The following is a 19,421-nucleotide window of genomic DNA, read 5'->3' as shown; positions in this document are numbered from 1 at the left end:
ATGGATGCGGCCCGGAGGACTCGCGGACCCCGTTAGCTCCTAGGGGGCTGAACAGCTGGAGTCGTGGGGATTGGACCTCACAGGTCCTGTTCACCTGGAGGAAAAGGCTTTCAGTCTGTTCTTGGCCAGGCCTCTGGAAGTTTCCATGGGGCTGGGAGCAGAGCCCCCCAAGCCTTGAGCTTCAGTTTCCTCGTCTATAACATGAGGCCAGTAATATTTACTTTATACCATCATTGTGGGGTTTAAAATTCAAACAGTACCTAAAGCATCTACCACAACACCAGAGACAAGATAAGCATGAAATAAGTCATAGTTATGATCATGACCCTGGGATCCGGGAGGGCTGGGAGCTGTGTGAAGGATGCTACCCTCAACCATCCAACTGCCAGCCACTGTGGGAGTTTGAAAATGCGGGTACAGAGCTGACGAGGACCAGGGTATCGCTCTCCGTGCTCCACTCCTCTGTGGGAGGGATGCTGGTACAGACTTTCTGGAGGGGAGTTTGGCAATCGGGATCCTTCTGACCCAGAGCTCCACTTCCAGGAATTCAGCCAAGGAAATAATCATAGAGCCCCACAGAGTTGTTTGTGCTAGGACATTCATTGCAATGTTGCTAATAATAGTGAGAAATTGGAAATAATCTAAAGTTAGAGATGCGCTCAATATACACTTTGGCTGAATGCCAGATGGCCAAATGTTAAGGTCGGTACTTGGCAGAAGTCTAGGCGAATGCCCAAGATCACCTTCACGGAGCAAACGTCCTTGATAAAGGAGTACATGTAAGATTTTATCAGAGGTTATTTTTGATGACAGTTTCATTGTTAATGAATTTCATTGTCAACGCTTAGCATTGACATTACAGAGCAGGAGCAATACGTCCAGAGTGCCGGCACGGCCAGCTTGCCCCGTGTTGTGTGTTACACACGTCTGAGTTAATAAATCGATGCTTACTTTCTCCTGATGATGGAGGAGTGCCATCCTCACTTTTTCTAACAATTCCTTCTTTTCTTCGTATTCTTTATATTCCTTCCCATGTCGAGTCAAATATTATTTGCCATGGGTATTGCCACACGTGATTTTAGACGTTTTCCTCCTCATGAAATTGGGATGTTGACATTCCGTTTTTAGTTTATCTTTACAAGATGTAAAGAATTACCAACAGGGCTTTTTATTAAAGCCTCTTTGCCTAAATAGAATAAAGTAGCCAAAAGTTGGCTACATTTTTAAAGATTATTTTGTTTAGTGTTATGAATGCTAGTATCTCAAACAATTCTACAAAGATTGGAACCATGATATAGTCTAATTTCTGTTATTCTGCTTCATATTATTATTTTAACGTTTTATTGTTGTTGCCTCAAAATATATCTTCTAAAAGTATCTGGCTGACACGCTTTCTCAATATTTGTATTAGCTATCAATGTTTTCTTCTATATTTAAACACTTCAAAACTCTTTTTTTTTTTTTTGAGGAAGATTAGCCCTGAGCTAACATCTGCCACCAGTCCTCCTCCGTTTTTGTTGAGGAAGACTGGCCCTGAGCTAACATCCGTGCCCATTTTCCTCTACTTTATGTGTGGGACGCCTGCCACAGCATGGTTTGACAAGCAGTGCTTAGGTCCACACCCAGGATCCGAACCAGCGAACCCCAGGCTGCCGAAGTGGAACGTGCAAACTTAACTCCTGCACCACTGGGCTGGCCCCCTTCAAAACTCTTAAAAATTATTTCTGTACATAAAAGTGACAATGTTTATAATTATCATGAGTGATCATTTTACTCTTCCAAGAATGAATACACATTTAATCTCTGACTGATAAAATGTCAACAAATAGAGCACGAAAGAAGTGATTACAAGTTACATCCAGAAGATTATCTAGATTTGAAAGTAACTACATATTAACAATAAATCCGAATGACATGATGTGCGTGTATAACAGAGGTTATTATGCTACTTGGATGCAAAGGTTATGTCACCTGGTCACAGGATCATGGATCATACACAAATCCGGGGGACCCAGAACTGACGTGAAAGCCGGAACCTAGTGACTCAGTCTTTCAAAGACCAAGACTTAAGATAAAGCATATTTTGACCAGATACCAAGGTCAAAGCCAAATTTTGGTGCATCCCTGTGAATCTGTGTCCGTTCTGTGAGAGGGACGGACAAGCTGCCCATGAAAAACAAAGTTGCGGAAATGTGTTTATCAAACTGGAAGGATTGTCTCACTATTGTTGGATCTTAAACGCTGGATATAAGAGGATGAAAATGTGAGCTCCAATTTGTAGTTAAGGGGAAAAAATCTGAATAGATAGGTGGTTGAAATTCACATGCAAAATGTTAATGATAATTATGTCTGGGTTTAGGATTAAAGGATTTCTGCTTTATTTTTAATTTTTTTTTTTTGTATTTTCTTATGAAACGTTACTCATGTGGCTTTTAAGAATAAAAAATATTTAAAGTGCATCTTTTCTGTTTCCCCTTTCTGTTTCATCTGGGGCTGGATTTCAAGCTCGCTGAGCTGGCACATGGTCTGGGACACTGACCGCAGCTGCTTGTAGTGCTTGCTGCCGTGTTCATTGGAAGTCAAGGCCGTGGCAGGCGGGCGCTGCCCTTTCTGGGCTGCTTCTGTGAGGAGAAATGCCAAGAGGAACGGGAGGGCTGGGGGAGAGGGGAGAGGGAGGGGGCCATGGCTTACTGACCAATGAGAAACTAGACTCTCAGAGAGGCTGGAAGTGCCAGGAAAATCCTGCTTCTGTGCCGAGACCAGGGGATGGATAATTTAGATGTGTCTGAACTTTTCCACAGCAGAAGAAAAAACTCCCAAGTTGTCCCCCAAATTAATTTTCCTTTTCCTCTTTATCAATACAATTCACAAATTTTAGGTGGTTACACAACTACTTGTAGCTAGCTAGGTGTGGCCATGTGACTAAGTTCTGGCTGATGAGAGGTAAGTGGATGTGTTGTGTGCAACTTCCAGGAAATGATAAAGAGAGGGGCATGTCCTTTCTCCTTCTCACTGGCTGGAATATGGACGTGATGGCTGGGACAGGAGCAACCAATCTGGACCATGAGGCAACATGCTCAGGATGACGAAGCAACAAGATAGAAAGAGTCTGGGTACCACATGATCATGGAGCCTCCATATCAGCCCTGGACTGGCTCCTTTAAACTTTATTAAGTTTCACCTTAGTTTAAACCAGTGTTTTCTCAGGGTTTCTGTCACATGTCATAGAACCTAATCTTAATTAATTACAATAGCTATCACTTATGTAACACTTACTATGCCAGCCACCATTCTAAGTGCTTTACAGATGCCATCCTGTTTAAGCTACAAAACAACCCTATGAGGTGGGAATTATAATTAGCCTTGTTTTACAAATCAGGAGCCTGAGACACAGAGAGGTTGACCGATTTGCTTGAGGTCACACAACGAGTGACTGGTGGCACTGAAATCTGAACCCAGATCATCTCACCCCAGAGCCTGTCTCTGACTGCTCTTCTGGCTCCTTTTTATCCTCTGGTCCCATCTGACACTTCCATCCCGACCACAGGCCTCTTCATGTTAACTCCACTCCCCACCCGCTCCATTCCCCGTCTCCAGCAAAAAGCCCGTTCTCTCTACATGCTGTTCCTCTGGGAAAAGACTGACCGGTGAGTCCATGCTAAAGTGTGAGATCGACACCAGCACAGTATGTCACCACACTGGATGCGGCTTGGGTGTTGGAAGTCAAGCGACCTGGGTTTTATTTCTGCTGCTAGCAAGCTTTGCGATCTTGGCAAATCTCATAACCACTCTGAGCTCCCATTTCCCCATCTACAAAACAGGCAAGTCAGACCTTCATTAGGCAGGTTTGTTGTCAGGATTGAATGAAATAACCAGCGCGAGGCACCTGGCCCCGTCATCCTGGCACATAATGGGTGGCAGGAAATATGGATTTTTATTTAGTTGAATTCCGCTTGTCCGTTGCTCCCTCTAAGCTACCTTTAAAGGTCAGATATTGAGGTATAAGTTACATACAGTAACGTCCTCCCTGTGGAGAGCTACCGTTCTACAAGTTTTGCAAACATACAGTCATGCAACTACCACTAAAATCAAGGTATAGATCTTCTCACCCCGAATAGTCCCCTCACGCTCCTCTGCCCCCCCAAACTGTTTCTTTTTTATCCTAATATTTACTGAGCACCCATTGTGGATGAGGCTCTGTGCTGGGTCTAAGGTACAGAAACAAAGCTGATGGTAAGTTCCCTCCCTTGGGGGTTTATATCAGCTATAAAGAGACAATAAACAACAAAATAAACACACAAACAAGATTATCACAGAGGCAGTAAGTGCTATGCAAAAAGCAGGATTATTTAGTAGCTAGTAGCTGGTGGCCTATTTCCGTAGAAATGGCAGGTGCTATTGAGTTGGCATCTTTGTCATTTAAAATTCACAACAAATTCTGCAAGTTAGCTAAAATCCCCATTTAAATGGAAGGGAATTTGAGGCTCAGAGAGGCTAAGGAACTTGCTCAAGGTCACACAGCAAGTGAATGGGAAAACAGGGATTCAAGCCCAGGTCAGCAGACACGAAAAGCTCGCCCCAATAGCTCCTGTTTTTTTCATCACACCACACTGCCTGTCTCCTGGGCCCCGGGCCATCTCTGCCAGAGCAGCAGAGGAAGTTGGAGGCAGTGGGGTTCCGGGGTGTGAGGTCTGGGCTGCCTGCAGCTCTGCAACCATAACAAGGTATCTGAGAGTCCTACAACCAGCCAAGGGCACCGCAGTGACCTCGCTCTCTCCTGTCTCACCTCCCTCCTCGTCTAATTGAGCTGTCAGCCTTCCGCCTCATTCCCTCCCGTCCCGGACACCTGGCATCGCAGGGCTCTCAGCAGAGACAGCTGATCTCCTCGGGCCTCCCGAGCCTCCTCCATCGTGAAGACATAAACCGAGGTGTGTCGGACGCCGTGTGCACTCTCTCAGCCGCCTTCTTTTCTTTCCTCTCTCCTTTCCCCTCTTCTCCCCTCTGCCCTCTCCCTCCCTCCTCTTTTCCCTCCCACACCCCCCCCCCCTTCTCCCTCCCTCTGCCTCCTGCATGCTCTGAGATGAAAGGCCCAATTAATCTTGCTGCCGCCACCTCCACCACCTCCGCTGAGCCGCACACGGGGCCACAAGCATAAGAATCCCTACCAGGACTGCCTGAGCTGTCCCTGGAAACCAGGCCGAATTGGTAAAAGATCACATTCGTTTCTCCACAGCCTGAACACTCCAAAGGAGGCTCCAAGCCAAGCCAAGCCAAGATTTCCACCCTGATCCATCATCAATCACCAAGGAGATCGCTGGTGTCACCTGTCACCCAGAGGGTGACATTCAGACCTGCTGATTCTACCTTGACAGGTGAGCTTGGCTGTTGAGCATCCCCGCCCCCATCACATGCACCCTCTCCAGCACCCAGACAGCAGAGCGCTTGAGAGCGTCTGGTTCCCGTGCCGTCGGGTGCCCTTATTTATGTCATTTCACATAAATATCTTACCTAAAGGGAGATCATGCAGGGCTTTTATTCTGCAGGAGTATGTTAAATCCTTGCTTCCTTTATGCCCATGACGTGTTCCAGAAAAGTTAAGTATCGATGAGATTTTTGCATGTTAAATCACATTTTAAGTCGAACATAGGCAAGGCTTGCAAATTAAGGTGCAGCAAATCTCTGAACCTCAGTTTCCTCATAAGAAAAATGGGTTTAATCATTTCTGCCCCAGCTAGCTCGCAGGGCTGTTAAGAGACTTGTGCAATTAAATTTTAATTTCGTGGGTATACTTTGTAAACCTGCAGAGCACTTTATTCCATCCAAGTAATGTTGTTGTTAAAATGAAAACATGGTTGGCCAAGTAAATTAACCACTTCCTAATGGAAATTCTCTGAGAATTCAATTTTCCTATATTCAGTTGGCTAAGATGAAGGTTAAACCTATACATTTTTCAAATCCAGGCAGGCAGGGATGGCATCTCAGTAAGCCTTCTGAGGCTGGAGGAGCACTTTGCTGTTGCCCCTGGCTATGACTCGCTATCGGCAGTAAAGAGCATCCTGTCTGAAGATGTCCATTAAAACCTTAATTTCGGGGCATCAGTTAACCTTGAGACCCCACTCTATCTTCACCCTGATCATGAGAGCATGGGAGCATCAATAAGAGCGTGAGAATAGGGAAAATCCCCACAGCCTCCTTAGGTGTGGCCCCTGGTGTCTCAGCATGTTCTCCATCCCAAACACACAGGGAGTTGTAGGACCAGACAGACATGTGTGTGGGGTTCCCCCCTCAATGGAGAAGCTGCGTGCCGCACAGAGTTCTTCTCTTTGTACACAACATTCTGAGGCAAAATGGAATGATTGCCACTTGGGAGGGAACTCATTTTATTCAAATAACACCACCAAACAGCAAGATTTATGGCACGTCTTTCTGGGAAAGTGCTCGGCAGCAATCAGAGGCCTGTCTGTGTTCCTGCCCCCTTGGGACCGCCTGCAGGCACAGTCATAGCTCAACTATGAGAATATATGACAAGTGCACTGGAGAGTGTGGTTTATAAATTATTTTCTGACGTTGTCTATGGAGATGAGCCTACAGTTGGGGTGGGTGGTGGCAGGATGCAAGATCAATGGTGGGTGCGTCCTCGCCAGACATTTCAAAGACCTTGGAACATAGCTTTCCTCTCAGAGAGAGACCAGTATTCACTCATCAATCAATATACTTTTACTCAGTGTCTCTTCTGGGCAAACCATCCTCTGAGACGATGTGGAGGAGACCCCAAAATATTTCCAACCTAGACCAGGAGCTCTCACTTTAGTTGGAAACGTAAGGCGTTCTCATGGCTAAAGATAAGGGCCCAGAAGAGAAATAGGAGGAATAAGCAGCTAACACGGTCCCGTCTCCTGCCAGGATTGAGGCACTCACATTGTCCTGTTTGACTGTCATCACCACAAGGTAACATCTTCATCCCACTTTATGGATGGAAATACTAAGAGCAGAGAGGTTAAGTGACTTGCTCAAGGTCCCACAGCTGGTAAGTGGCAACAAAGTGTCCGTTCTTAGTCTGCTTAATTCTGATGGGGCCAGAATGGAAGTGAAGGTTTCAAATTGACCTCCCTATTGATTTTGTCGTGGATAAGCACCAATTTTAGAAAAAAAAAATAACATTTGGCTGTACTTCCTCTTATTCAATTTACTTAAGAGGTGGGGCTGAAGAACCATGCGCTCTAGATCTGAAGCTTTAATGTCCTTTTCTGTTGATAAACTATATTTCTAAGCAAACAATTGTTCTCGTCCGTTTGCATTTCCACGGCCAGATCTCTGTCTCTTTCCTGCCTGAGTACTCCCTTCCCCCACTGACATCTTCCCACATGCCTTTTGCTTCTCCCTCTCTTTGCCTCCCCTCACGCACACACAAATTCAGACACACACCTTCCCACTACACACCCAAATGCGAAATAAAATTAGAAATACCATCCGACTCTCAAGGTATTTAGGGAATGGAGATCTTCAATCAATAGAGCCAAAATCCAGCGCTCCAGGCTCCCTCCCTCCCAAGCCAGTGCAAGAGGCAGGCAGAGCTTGTGAAAAGGGCCCAGGCAGCCATGATCTTGACACAAAACAGCTCTAAAAGGCAAAAGGCCATCTGTGCTTCCCTATGTCTGCCCTGTGGCCACTGGAACTTGCAGGGCTACCAGATTAGCGGGGGATGACGCCTAGCAAGCTGTTCTCTTGCTTCCGTGCAAGACCGTGTCAGAACACGAAAAGGTTTCCTGGCCCCCTTTTTATTTTGATGTACACTGATAAAATACAGAGAAAACAAAATATGTTTTGTTCATATTCAAAAATCCAGGCTGAGCTGATAAGCATATGGTCCTCGTTTTAAGGGATTGCTCTTGTTTTAATCAACCAGTTGAGAAAGTGATGAACAATTATTTATTTACGATGCTCGCCTTCATCCAGAGGAGTGAAACAGGGCAGGTGGGTGAGCCATGACAGCCCAGGAAACTGAGGAACTGGGTGCCAATACTCCTGCAGTGTTTCTAAAGCTATTTTTACTCCACCTCCATCCCCTCCATCTGACACACACTGGCCAGGGGTCCCCCCCTCCTACTGCGTCTCAGGACCCACCTCGGAATAGTGGAGATGGGAAGAGGAAGGAAAAAGGAACAGGGAGAGGGGATACGGCTCCAGGCAGAAGCTCCCAGCTCAAGCTCTGTATCTGGATAAACCCCTCTGTGTCCTCTCTTCCCCGGCATCAGAGCTCCCCCTGGGTCTCAGGATGAGGCCCGGTTGTGCAGAGGCCGGGAGCAGGCGCATTAGTTCAAATCCAGGCTCTGTCACTTACCCGCCACATGACCTTGGCGTGTGACTGAGCCCTTCTGTGCCTCAACCTCCTCATCCACACGATGGGGGTCATCGAGCTTCTGCTGAGAGGATTAACAAAGCTGCCTTATGCTAAAGGCTTAGCACGCTGCCTGGTACATAGGAAGGGCCCAATTACTAGTGCCAATCAACACAAACTAATACTCCAATGGTGCTTACCATGGGCAGGCCCCGTTTAAGGGCTTTACATAGATTGCCACACAGTCCTCACATCTCTGTTCTACAGATGAGGAAACTGGAATCTGAAGATCACACAGTAGTGAGTGCTGGATATTCAGACCCAGGCAGACAGGCTCCAGAGTCGGGGTTCTCAACCTCTCTGTGCACAATGACGCTGATCTTTATGGGTGTTGCCCCTGGCAAGCTGAGCTCTCAAACCCCCAGGCTTCCCTCGGTCCGAGAGCGAGAGCGGAGAGCAGGGAGGGTTGTCCGCCACAGCGGGGAGGGACGGAGCAGAAGCATCCCTCTGCATGATGTGGCTAGAGCATCCACATCAGGGCCGAATCCAGAGCCTCCAGCTGGAACCGGCGGCTGAAGCCAGGCAGGGTTCCCCAGCCCTCTCCAGGGGAATGAGGGGAGGGGGGGCAGGTCCGAGATGCTGAGAGAGGTGGCCAGAGCGCCGCCCCCAGGAGGGGAGGGAGGGGTGGCGGGGCTAGGGGGTGCCCAGCTGCCATCCCCGCCGCCTCCTGGCCCCCACTCGCTGGCGCCCAAGTGGGAGGACGGCAGCTGCCCGCTCCCTCCTCCCCGCACCCCCGCTACCTGCCCAGTCCCCGAAGCGAAGCGTGAGGAGGCTGCGAGCCAGCAGGGCCGAGCCCACAACTTTGCAGCCTCGGGGAGGGCGAGAGCCGGCGTCCAGGGCTCCTCTTGTCCGCGACCGGAGCTCGGTGAGTTCGTTTCCCCACCCCTCTGCGGCGGTGCGGCGGCGGCGGCGCGGGGGGCGGCTTCCCGGGCGTCCGGGAGGCGGTGGCCAAGAAGCCGGCGGCCGGCGGTTCTGCCTGCCTCCTAGGGCTCCGGCTGTGCCGCCCTCCGCCGCGGGCGAGGCCGGCGCCGGTGCTGAACGGACAGCTCTCCGCGCCCCGGGTCGCCCAGGGGGGGTCTGTGCTGTCCCTGCTCCGGCGCAGGGCCCGGGCTGCGGCTGCCCGCCGAGCGCCTCTCACTCCCCGAGCCCCTGTCCTTCGCCTTCCAGGCGCCGCGGCGCATCTGGAGGCTGCTCCCGCGCCCCCCTGGCGACCGGCGTGGGGAAGGCACTTGCTTCTCCGGAGCCCGGGGCCGAGGGCTCTCCGGGGTGGGCAGCGCCGCCGCAGCCCCCGGGAGCGCACGCCCGGGGCGGTGCCGAGTCCCCAGCGACCACCCCCGGGCGTGCCTTGCGCTGAGCCCCTGCTGTAGAGAGAGGCCCGCGCTCCCCACGGCGGCCGCGGGTCCCCGGGGACACTGGAACCTGCAAAGGGGACTCCAAGGTGACCAGTTGCCCAATCGAGGCGGGACAGCCCGGACGGAGGCCTCGTGGCATTCGCCCATCCTGGGTGCTGCCGCCTTCCCAGAACTTTTCTCGCGCCTCGGGCTCGCCGACTCATTAGCCCCTGGAAAAGTTCTCTCGGGCGCCAGAATCTCATTTCCCGGTGGCTTCCGAAGCCTGGCAGAAACCAGCGCTGTGGAAGGCGGGGTGGAGTGGGGATGCGGTGGGGGCTGCGCTCAGCGGCGGGGGGTCGATCCGCCGAAAGGCTGGCCGAGCATCCACTCCTGCGCCCAGGGCGGGCTTGTTGGCATCGAAAGGGTTTCAGAGCCATCGGGGTTGTTTGGGTTTCTCGCCCCAGGAGGGCGGGAGGAGGGCGCGAATGGGGGATTTTAATTTCGTCGCCTCAAAATGAAAACGCTCCTCGCAAAGAAATAGCCTGGGCAGCCAGCGTCGGAGAGATGGGCTGACCGGGACCAGCTGACACAGGTATTCCGGCTGAGCCCCCCATCGCCCCGCACCGAGTGCCTGAGCGCGTGTGTGAATGTATCGATTGTTTTAATTGATTTTTTCAAAAAGCCAAGTGGCAGAGGTCGAGTGTGTGTACGCACAGACATACACAAACACAGATACCCAGGCGCACACAGATTACACGTACAGAATCAGACACAAGGAAACCCCACCCCCCCTACACACACACATACATCACGGACGCACAAGCACACAAACCTCCAAAGAGCCTTGGGTAACCAGTGAGGTTCCTGAGCATTGCCCAAAATGTGTGGGGGTGGGGTGGGGGCAGGAGGAGAAGAAAGGGGAGGGGAAGCGGGACTTCCAGTTGGTCATTTCTCTCCGCCCCTACCCCAAATCCTTCGATTTCTCCTCATAGGGGGTCTAAAGGAGAAATCCCAAATCTGGGCTCATTTCCACTGCCAGAAAGGAGCGGAGCCCTAGCCCCGCCCGGTTCCTCCCTACAGAGTGCGAACAAGCCCCGACCTCGCCCTCCTTGTGCCTGACCCCGGGGCGCCAGGTCGCCTAGGTCGCTCAAAAACCGAGGGAGTGGGCACGGGGAGGTAAAGCCTGGCACGCAGGGGTCTTTGCGGTCTTGGGGTCTCACGCCTGCTTGGTCCGGGCTTAGGGAAGAGAGGAGGGATGATCCGAGGGACAGGGTTCGAAGAGCATGGATTTGAGTGGAGCGGACGGACATACAGCTCTGGAGGAGCGCCCTAGGGCGCCCCCTGGACACAGCGGTAAGTCTTCCTCTCACCCCGGGCTCCTTAGGAATGTAATCCAGGATGCTGGCCCTGAGGCTGCTCAACGTGGTGGCCCCCGCCTACTTCCTGTGCATCTCCCTGGTGACCTTCGTGCTGCAGCTCTTCCTCTTCCTGCCCAGCATGCGCGAGGACCCCGCGGCCGCCCCGCTCTTCTCGCCGGCGCTGCTCCACGGGGCGTTGTTCCTGTTCCTCTCAACCAACGCCCTGGGCAATTACGTCCTGGTCATCCAGAACTCTCCGGATGACCTGGACGCCTGCCAGGGGGCCTCGGCCAAGAGGGCTCCATGCCCCCCGCCCAGCACCCACTTCTGCCGAGTGTGCGCCAGAGTCACCCTGAGGCACGACCATCACTGTTTCTTCACCGGCAACTGCATCGGCAGCAGAAACATGCGCAACTTCGTCCTGTTCTGCCTCTACACCTCCCTTGCCTGCCTCTACTCCATGGTGGCCGGCGTGGCCTACATCTCTGCCGTCCTTTCCATCTCTTTCGCCCACCCCCTGGCCTTCCTCACGCTCCTTCCCACCTCCATCAGCCAGTTCTTCTCTGGTGAGTGGGTCTTGGCTGGCAGGTTGGGCCCAACACGGACTCCCCTACCCCGACACCAAGTTTGCCAGATGTAGCAAATAAAAAGACGGGATGCCCAGTTCAATTGTAATTTCAGATAAACAATGCATAACTTTTTAGTATATGTCTTAAATATCACATGGGACACACTTATACTAAAAAGATTAACTATTATGTGTCTGAAATTCAAAGTAACTAGCTAGGCACGCTGTATTTTATCTGGCAACCACCCTTCCTCCCCCCAGCCATCCTCATAGATCATCTCCTCCTTGTCACCACTGACTATTTATTCATAAAATTGTGCTGATGCAGACACTACCCTGCTCTGTGTGAGATGGGGCCGGGTGCTGGCCATCCCTCCAGGCAGCCTGTGAGGTCACCCATGCTGTGACCTGCCTCTGCCTGGACTCCAGTCTTGCTCACACACCCCCCCCCCCCAAGGACTTTGCCCTCCAAAGGCCTTGCCAACCGACCACAGTAAGGTTGACCAGGGTGCCAGGCCAGCCCCAACAGAAGGCTGAGCCCTACCCTTCTGCCCGCTATGTCTGGACCCACCAGGCTGTTCTCCAGTCTGCAGATGGCTCAGAGCAGGGGGACCCTGGCTGGAGATGCAGCCATATTTAATGGCTCCATCTTCACACCACAGAGCCATGGGACTGGTGTGGGGTCTGACCATCCAGGAGGCTCTGACACCTGTAGGAGCCAGGCATGTGGGTCTTCAACAGGCACGCAGTGGGGCACCCTGGTGAGGACTGTATTTTATATAGTGTGCCCCAAGGAGAGCTCTCTGATACCTGGCCCAGAGGGACCTGGCTCCTGGTGGCAGTTCTTACCACTTTTACCTGGCCTTGAAATTTGCCTCTACCTGACTGCCTTCCACCCCATCCCTACCCTGGCCTTTGACTCCATCTCACTTAGCTCTTAGAAATGGTGGCATGCACATATGTATGTGTATGATATGATCTCCATTTCTCAGATGAAGAAATTGAGGCTCAGGTGGGATTAAATGGCTTGCCCAGGATCTTACTACTACTGAGTAGCAGTGTCTGGCCTGCCCCCAGGTCTTTAAACAACCCCCAGCAGCACAGGGAATACAGCGTGGTTCCTCACCCACTGACCATTCAGAGACAAAGTGAAGCTGCTTCCACTGAGAACCCGAGGTTGTCTTGATGGGCCTGGGCTGGACATTCATAGAAATTCTGCTCCACTCCTCCGGGGGAAGCCATCATTTCGATCTTTGTTGGGGCTGCAGTCCGGTCCTTCAGGTGTAGAACTATCGTGCCATTTAATGGTGGGAATACAGAGGCCCAGGAAGGACCCAGCCGTGGAGGTTTCCTGGAGGTCTGGCTGAGCTGGGCCCAGAACTCAGAGCTCTCGGGCCTTCTGGATCCTGGCGCTGGCATAGGAGGCTGCTGGGACCGAAATAACCAGGACGGGGGAGGGTAGGTGGGCAGGCTGGGGGAGGAGTGTGAGCACAGACAGGTGGAGGGATGAGGAGAGCCAGAGAGCCTCATTACACTTTCTTTTCCAAGTAGTTTTATCACATAAAAATGGATGGTTCCAAAGAGAGGATCTTGAAATGGTTTGATTTGAGATAAGCCTGGGCTTGAGGCCTGTCCATATGTGCTAGGTTTGGGAGACAGAAAGAAAGGAAGAGGGGCCTCTTGCTTTGATCTGATGGGAGAACCGAGCCAGTCAGTGCCTACCTGGGGGCCCAGATCCCTGTTCCAGCAGAAGGATGAGTCCCACTATCTTTTACCCCATACCCACTAGGAAAAGGGGGCCAAGACTTCCAATCTCCAATTCTCCCATCTCATCTTCCTCCTTTGCCAAAATGTCATCTTTCCCCTTGCCAGCCATTCTGTCTCCTCCCCCACACATAGGGCTCACCTCTTCAGCTTCTCCCTTCCCATCGCTTCTCCTATTCTCAACCCAAACAGTTGAGGGCATGCCCTCTCTCATCTGCTCAAGAGGACAAGTGGATAGGAGGGGGTAAGAAGGAACAAGCTGTTTAATAGAGTGAGCTATCCCCAACTGTGGTACTTTTCCTGAGTCAGATCTGCCACCAGAGCATGAGATGGCTGTGAGTGTGGGCCCTGTGAGCTAGAAGTAGGAGGGGTCTTCCAACGTGAAGGTGGCTGCTGACCACAGGCCCTCCATGGATGCCAAAGAGGTAGGAGACTGGCCAGTTAGATTTTAGAAGTTGTCCTTTCTTTTGGCTTCATGGGACCAGTACAGATTGTGTCACCTCTCTGAGCCTGGTTCTTCTTATCTGGGAAATGGAGATGACACCACCCGACCTGTGTCATGGCATTTGGATAAGTACGCTGGCATGCTGGGTGCCACCGGAAAGCCCAGTAGAAGGGAGAGGGGACTGACGTTTGCTGAGCATCTGTGATGTGCTACCCACTGGGCAGGGCTTAATTTGTCCAATCCTCAGTGCGAGTCTGTGAGTCCTAAAGGCTCAAGAATCAGACTCAGCAAGGTTAAGATGCTTTGAGACCACACCGCTGATATGATTCCAACCCAAGATTTGGGCTCTGGGCTGCTGGCTGATGCTCTTTCCACTACACCACACTGCCTACCGGGGGCTGCTTCTTGATGAATGAGCCACTTTGGGAGGGAGGGAGCTTCTTGTCCTTGGATATATATTCAAAATGCTGGGTGATGATGTATCAAAGGTGTTATAGATGCTTGGTGGGAAGCCAGGATGGAGAGATGGGATGGTGTGACCTTTAAGGCCCTTTAGAAAAATTCTGTAATTTTTCTAAAAGAAGCGGAACTATTATTAAATAGTTCAGGATTTGAGGCTGCCAGCCTAGGCAACTTCAAACACTTCGAGAGAAAGCAGGTCCCCAGAATAGCCTTTTGTAGCTGCTGCATGGGGCCAGGAAAAGGCCACAAGGTCTTTTCTGCTGCCTTGATTTAGTACCAGAAAAAAGCCTTTGGAAAACAGCTTCCGTCAGCCCAGGCTTGTCCCTGGGGTTGAGTTGCAAGGCAGGCCTGAGCCTGACAGCTCTGATGTTCTCACATCCCAGCTCGAGGGCCATCTTTGCCTGTCAGCATTCCTCAAGCCCAGAGGGCACCATGGCCCCAGGATCCTTCATCCCGCACGTGACTGCCTGAGCTAACCTGTGCTGACAAGGAAGAAGTGGGTCAGAGGAATGGCACAGCCCAATGTGAGCCCTGTCCCACTGCTGCCCCCATGCCAGCGGAGGGGCTGTGCTCAATGCCAGCTGAAGCGAGCTTTCCATGTGCTGGGCCGCTCGACTTATTCCTCTCCAACTTTGCAAAGAGAAACCTGCTCTCAAAGCTCCTGGGGTTGAGGGCAAGGGGAGGCTGCTAGTGAGCAAACCTGAACCAGATCCACATCCTCTTGGCTGCTGAGTCCACTGCTGCTGAGAATGGACATGTTTTAAAAGCCCAACCCTCAGAGGTGTGGAAAATGGAGGCTGGGGAGACCAGGGAAGAGGTGGGCTGAGGCCAGGGGACAGTGGGAGAAGAGCAGGATATGGCTGAGATTTGCAGAGGTCGAATAGGTTGGAAGGTGGGGTCTCTGGGGCAGGTAGCTTCACCTCACTGGAGTGGGTGGTGGTGGGCTTGCCCTGCCTGCCAGGAGAGGGGCTGAGGAGGGCTTTGGAGTTGTCCCTGGACCCGCTGCCCTGGCTGTAGGTGTCTCTACCACAGCTGCAGCTGCCAGAGTGGCGGTCCAGCCAAGACTGCAAGCCTTGGAAAGGAGGAGAAAGCTTGATGGCCTTAGGAGTTAACCTTGAGCCTTTTTTTTGGATGTAGTCTGTTCGTCTGTGAATGACCATGAGCAGGGAACACTGCCCTGAGCGTGAACCAGAATGCTGGCCACTTTGCATGCAATTCCCTTGAATTGTGCAACTCTATGGAATCATTATTATTATGCCCATTTTTTAGATGTGCCAACTGCAACTCAAAGAGGTTAAGAAACTTGTGCAAGTCCACAGAGCTGGGAGATTCAAATCTAGCATGGACTGATCAGCCCTGCTCTGAAGAGGAGTGTGGGATCTCTTACTCAGTGGATGTTTAAAACCAGTAATAGAGAGTGCTGGTTCAGGGGAGGTCCCGCTCAAGGCAGGGGGCTGGCCTGATGACCTTGGGGACCTCTTCCAGCCTTAGCAAACTCTGATTGACAGGACAGCTCTGGCTGAATGTTCTGGTGGCCACATGGTCCTCTTGTTAACATTAATGACTGAATTATTCTCTAAGTCGGTGCTCTGCGCTTCCCTTGAGCCTGAGCTCATGACTTATTCTTCTTGATGACTAGGCCCTATTCTCGATCATGCTGTCACTTCCCTGAGTGCTCCCAGCCAGTGCTCCCAGCTCCACAGAGAGAAGGTGCTTCAGTCTAGACAGCTGCCCAGGCACCGGCTCTCTGTCTAGGTCCTCAGCTCACCCCTCTCTCCTCCTGAGAAAAACCCCTTCTCTCTGTTTCCAGCCAGAAAGAGAAGGCTGAGAGAGACGGGCATCTCTCACCCTAAGGAGATGTTAGCATCTGGGCGCTGCCTGGCAAAGCTTCCTTCCCTTCTCTCCCAGGTCCCAGGTTCTCCCCTCTCACCTTAGGAGCCAACAGCACTAAGGAAAGGTTAGGGCAACTAGTTTATCCTTCCTCTCCCACGCTGCAGTGCGGAGATTGCCGCCAAATGTAGCTCCAGTCTCATTAACCTCCCTCCCTCCCTAGCGGAGAGCGCCTGCCTGTATGGCAGTTCCTTTACGTGGCCTGGGTGTAAGCAATTCTGGTGTTTCCCCGCCCCCCATGCAGGAGCTGTCCTCGGTTCTGAAATGTTCGTCATCCTCATGCTCTACCTCTGGTTTGCCATCGGCCTGGCCTGCGCCGGCTTCTGCTGCCACCAGCTGCTGTTGATCCTCCGGGGGCAGACCCGCCATCAGGTGCGGAAGGGGGTGGCGGTGAGGGCCCGGCCCTGGCGCAAGAACTTACAGGAGGTCTTCGGGAAGAGGTGGCTGCTGGGCCTGCTGGTCCCCATGTTCAATGTCGGAGGTGAGAGCTCAAAGCAGCGGGACAAGTAGCAGGCACTCCCATCATTTCTATGTGTGTGTGTCTTGATACCTCCTGAACGTTAGACCACGGCATCCTCGTCTCCACCCATGACCCACTACGACCTCGTGCTGGTAAGGTCCTAGCATCTACCCCTGGTCTGTGACACATAGAGAACAGTGTTGGCTGGTGGATCATGACAAGGAGGAAAAATGACTGCCCAGGCATTGCTAGGCTCCCTGCAAGCCAGCCAGGTGGCTGCTAACTGTTAGGAGAACTCTGCTTTTGTTTCTTCTGTTGGGGTCCCCGCTTTCCCCTTCTGCCTGGCTCGTCCACTCTCTATCATGTCTCATGTCATCACTGCTATCTGCTAGCACTCTTCCTCTTAGCCCCACGTTGGGAATTGGGAGTGAATTCTTGCTGCTGGTATGATGCTCCCAGGGACCTGGAGGCTGGCAAAAATGTTTAAAATTACCATGTCTGAGAGGCAGCCAAATCAGCTCTACCAACTGCTGGAGACATTGGGAAAGGAGGGGAATGTGTCCTTATGCCCTCTGTGCAGTTGTGGGCAGTGGGAGGGAAAAAGAACTTAGTAGTTTGCTGTCCATCCCCCTAAGTTGCAAGACCCCTTCTCTGGGAGACAGCAGTCAATGGCCTGGGACTTCCAGCTGCTGTCCCCTGTCTGCCCTGCACCCGCTGGCCACCCCAGCCCGGCCCAGGACCTGGCTGGATGCTTCCTTTCCTTGGCACTCTTTCAGCCCTTTCCCTTGGACTCCAGCCTCCGGGTCTTTGCTAGATGCTGGGAAGGGAAGGAAGAAGGGAGAAGGAAAGAGGAGATACTGATCAATGAAGTTGGCATGTGACTGCATACGTGTATAGAAGGGGACGGGTGTGTGTGGTGGGGGGTGGGGTGGAGAGAGATAATGAAGAGTGCAATATGAAAACAGGGGAGGAATGCTTAGGGGAGGGGAGGAGAGAGCATCACAGACATTGGGGAATAAGAATGAGAGAGGCAAATGGGTTCCTTTCTGCCCTGTATAAAGGATATTCTAGCAGCTAAAGCTGTTGTGTTTACATGGCTGCCTGGGGAGGTAGTGAGTGCCCCCAAGACTGGAGGTATTCCAGACACAGGGACTAGGCAGTCATCTGGCAGGCATGCCATGGAAAGAATTTCTGCACAGGGTCAGGAAAGGGAAGAACTCTTCCCACCCCACAATTCTAGAGTCCTCTTCACAACCGCTAGGTCCAGAGGCCAGGTCTGCTGAGATGCCTGTGAGTTATGCACTTTCCTGGAGGGTGGGGCATGCATGGAGGGGTCTGAAAATCATGATGCAAACTTCCAGGACCCTACCAAGCCACCAAGGAGAGGGTCTGTGGAGAGACAGGACTGCGGGGTGTTAATGATAGTTGAAGGCGTTAGCATTTGAGGACAGGGAAATGGAGCAGTGTCAGGGGCAGGTGGGGCCAGGGGTAGGGAGAGCAGAGCTGGAAGGTCATGCTCAACTCTGAGAGGCAAGATTGGGAGAGTTGAAGCTGGAATGGGGGAGACCAGAGTTCAGGGGTGCAATTGCCAGACCAGCCCCACTTATCTGACTGGCTTTGTTTAGGGGCACTGCTCTGTGTCCTGGGGACCTAGAGGACCAGACCCCTGGGGCATATTAGGGAGTGGGGACAACACAAGTGCCCCCTCCTGACTGAGTCCCAAGGCCAGTCTGCCATCCATGCGGGCAGCAGAGCTGAAGCCCACGCTCTACAGTGTCCAGCTAGTGGTCACAGTGACCCCAAGTGTTGCCAAAGGACACCCTGAGTTCTTGAGCCCAGCGTGGGAGAACTTAACCCTGATCCTGCCTCCACGCCCCCGAGAGAGGTAATGTAATGAGGACTCCACCAGCTCCTGCTTCTCCCTCCCATGTTCATTCATTCATGCCTCCTACATATATTTATTGAGCACCAACTATGTCGCAAGTCTCTTCCAGACAGTGACATACAGTGAACAAGAGAACAAGATCCCTGCCATTGGGGCATCTTGTCACTGCCCCCATGCAGGGACTCCCACTTCCTGAAAAATGGTCACTGCCACCTTGGTGGTCAGCAGGGCAGGTCACTTGAAGGGGAACAATATGCCAGAGAGGGTTGAAGGGGAGCCCAGGCTGCCTGGATGAAGGAGTCATTAGGGGGCATCCTCACCCCCAATTCTGGCCATACTTAAGGAGCAGGAGTGGAAGAGGAGAGGGGAAAGGCCCTGGGTAGTCCAGGCCTTGGCTCTCTTCTGGCCCCAAAGCTCTAGCTTGGAAGCTAGCCCTGCCATTCCCAGCTTCTTGGAGCCTCAGCACTGTGAGGCTTGATGTCAGAGAAGAGAGAAAAGGGAAACCTACAGGGGTCGGCTCCGTGCTGATGGCCAGTGGGGGCCAGTGGGAGGCTGCCGGGCGTGGGATCGAGTGGCATTTGTACACATGGTCTGTACTGTCGATGAAGAACATCAATAAAATATGTGGTTTTAAATTGGATTTTCTGTGATCATGTGGGCACTGTTGGTAGCGCGGCTGGCAAGGCTGCAAGGCACTGACGCAGTCATACTGGCTGTTAAAATATTTAAGGTAAGTATCACAAAGACTTCTGTCTCAGTAGGTAAATAACCATTGTCTGGACTCCCTGAGTAACCCACCCCTGCTGCCCCAGCTGTTCCAGCCCCTCCCCGGGGATCCCTGGCCCACTTCACTCCAGCAA

The 19,421-nt window shown here is 52.1% G+C and overlaps 1 protein-coding gene across 3 annotated transcripts; it reads left to right on the top strand.

The window, feature by feature from the left end:
• Positions 1-4,533: 4,533 nt before the first annotated feature.
• Positions 4,534-19,201, top strand: ZDHHC22 (zinc finger DHHC-type palmitoyltransferase 22). 3 transcript variants are annotated; one of them, XM_023628163.2, is made up of 4 exons: positions 4,534-4,928; positions 5,234-5,372; positions 11,114-11,653; positions 16,461-19,201. In XM_023628163.2, the coding sequence occupies exons 3-4, from the start codon at positions 11,128-11,130 to the stop codon at positions 16,724-16,726; spliced, it is 792 nt and encodes a 263-aa protein (XP_023483931.1). In that variant the 5' UTR covers positions 4,534-4,928; positions 5,234-5,372; positions 11,114-11,127; the 3' UTR covers positions 16,727-19,201. The 3 variants fall into 3 exon arrangements, with proteins under 3 accessions (XP_023483931.1, XP_023483930.1, XP_005605426.1); XM_023628162.2 differs by lacking the exons at positions 4,534-4,928; positions 5,234-5,372 and adding an exon at positions 8,703-9,263; XM_005605369.4 differs by lacking the exons at positions 4,534-4,928; positions 5,234-5,372 and adding an exon at positions 8,778-10,321.
• Positions 19,202-19,421: the final 220 nt, after the last annotated feature.

Source organism: Equus caballus, chromosome 24, assembly GCF_041296265.1.
Source record: "Equus caballus isolate H_3958 breed thoroughbred chromosome 24, TB-T2T, whole genome shotgun sequence".
In the NCBI taxonomy this organism is placed as follows: Eukaryota; Metazoa; Chordata; class Mammalia; order Perissodactyla; family Equidae; genus Equus; species Equus caballus.
The sequence above is the reverse complement of the archived record's forward strand: the minus strand, read 5'-3'. Positions and strand labels throughout refer to the sequence as shown.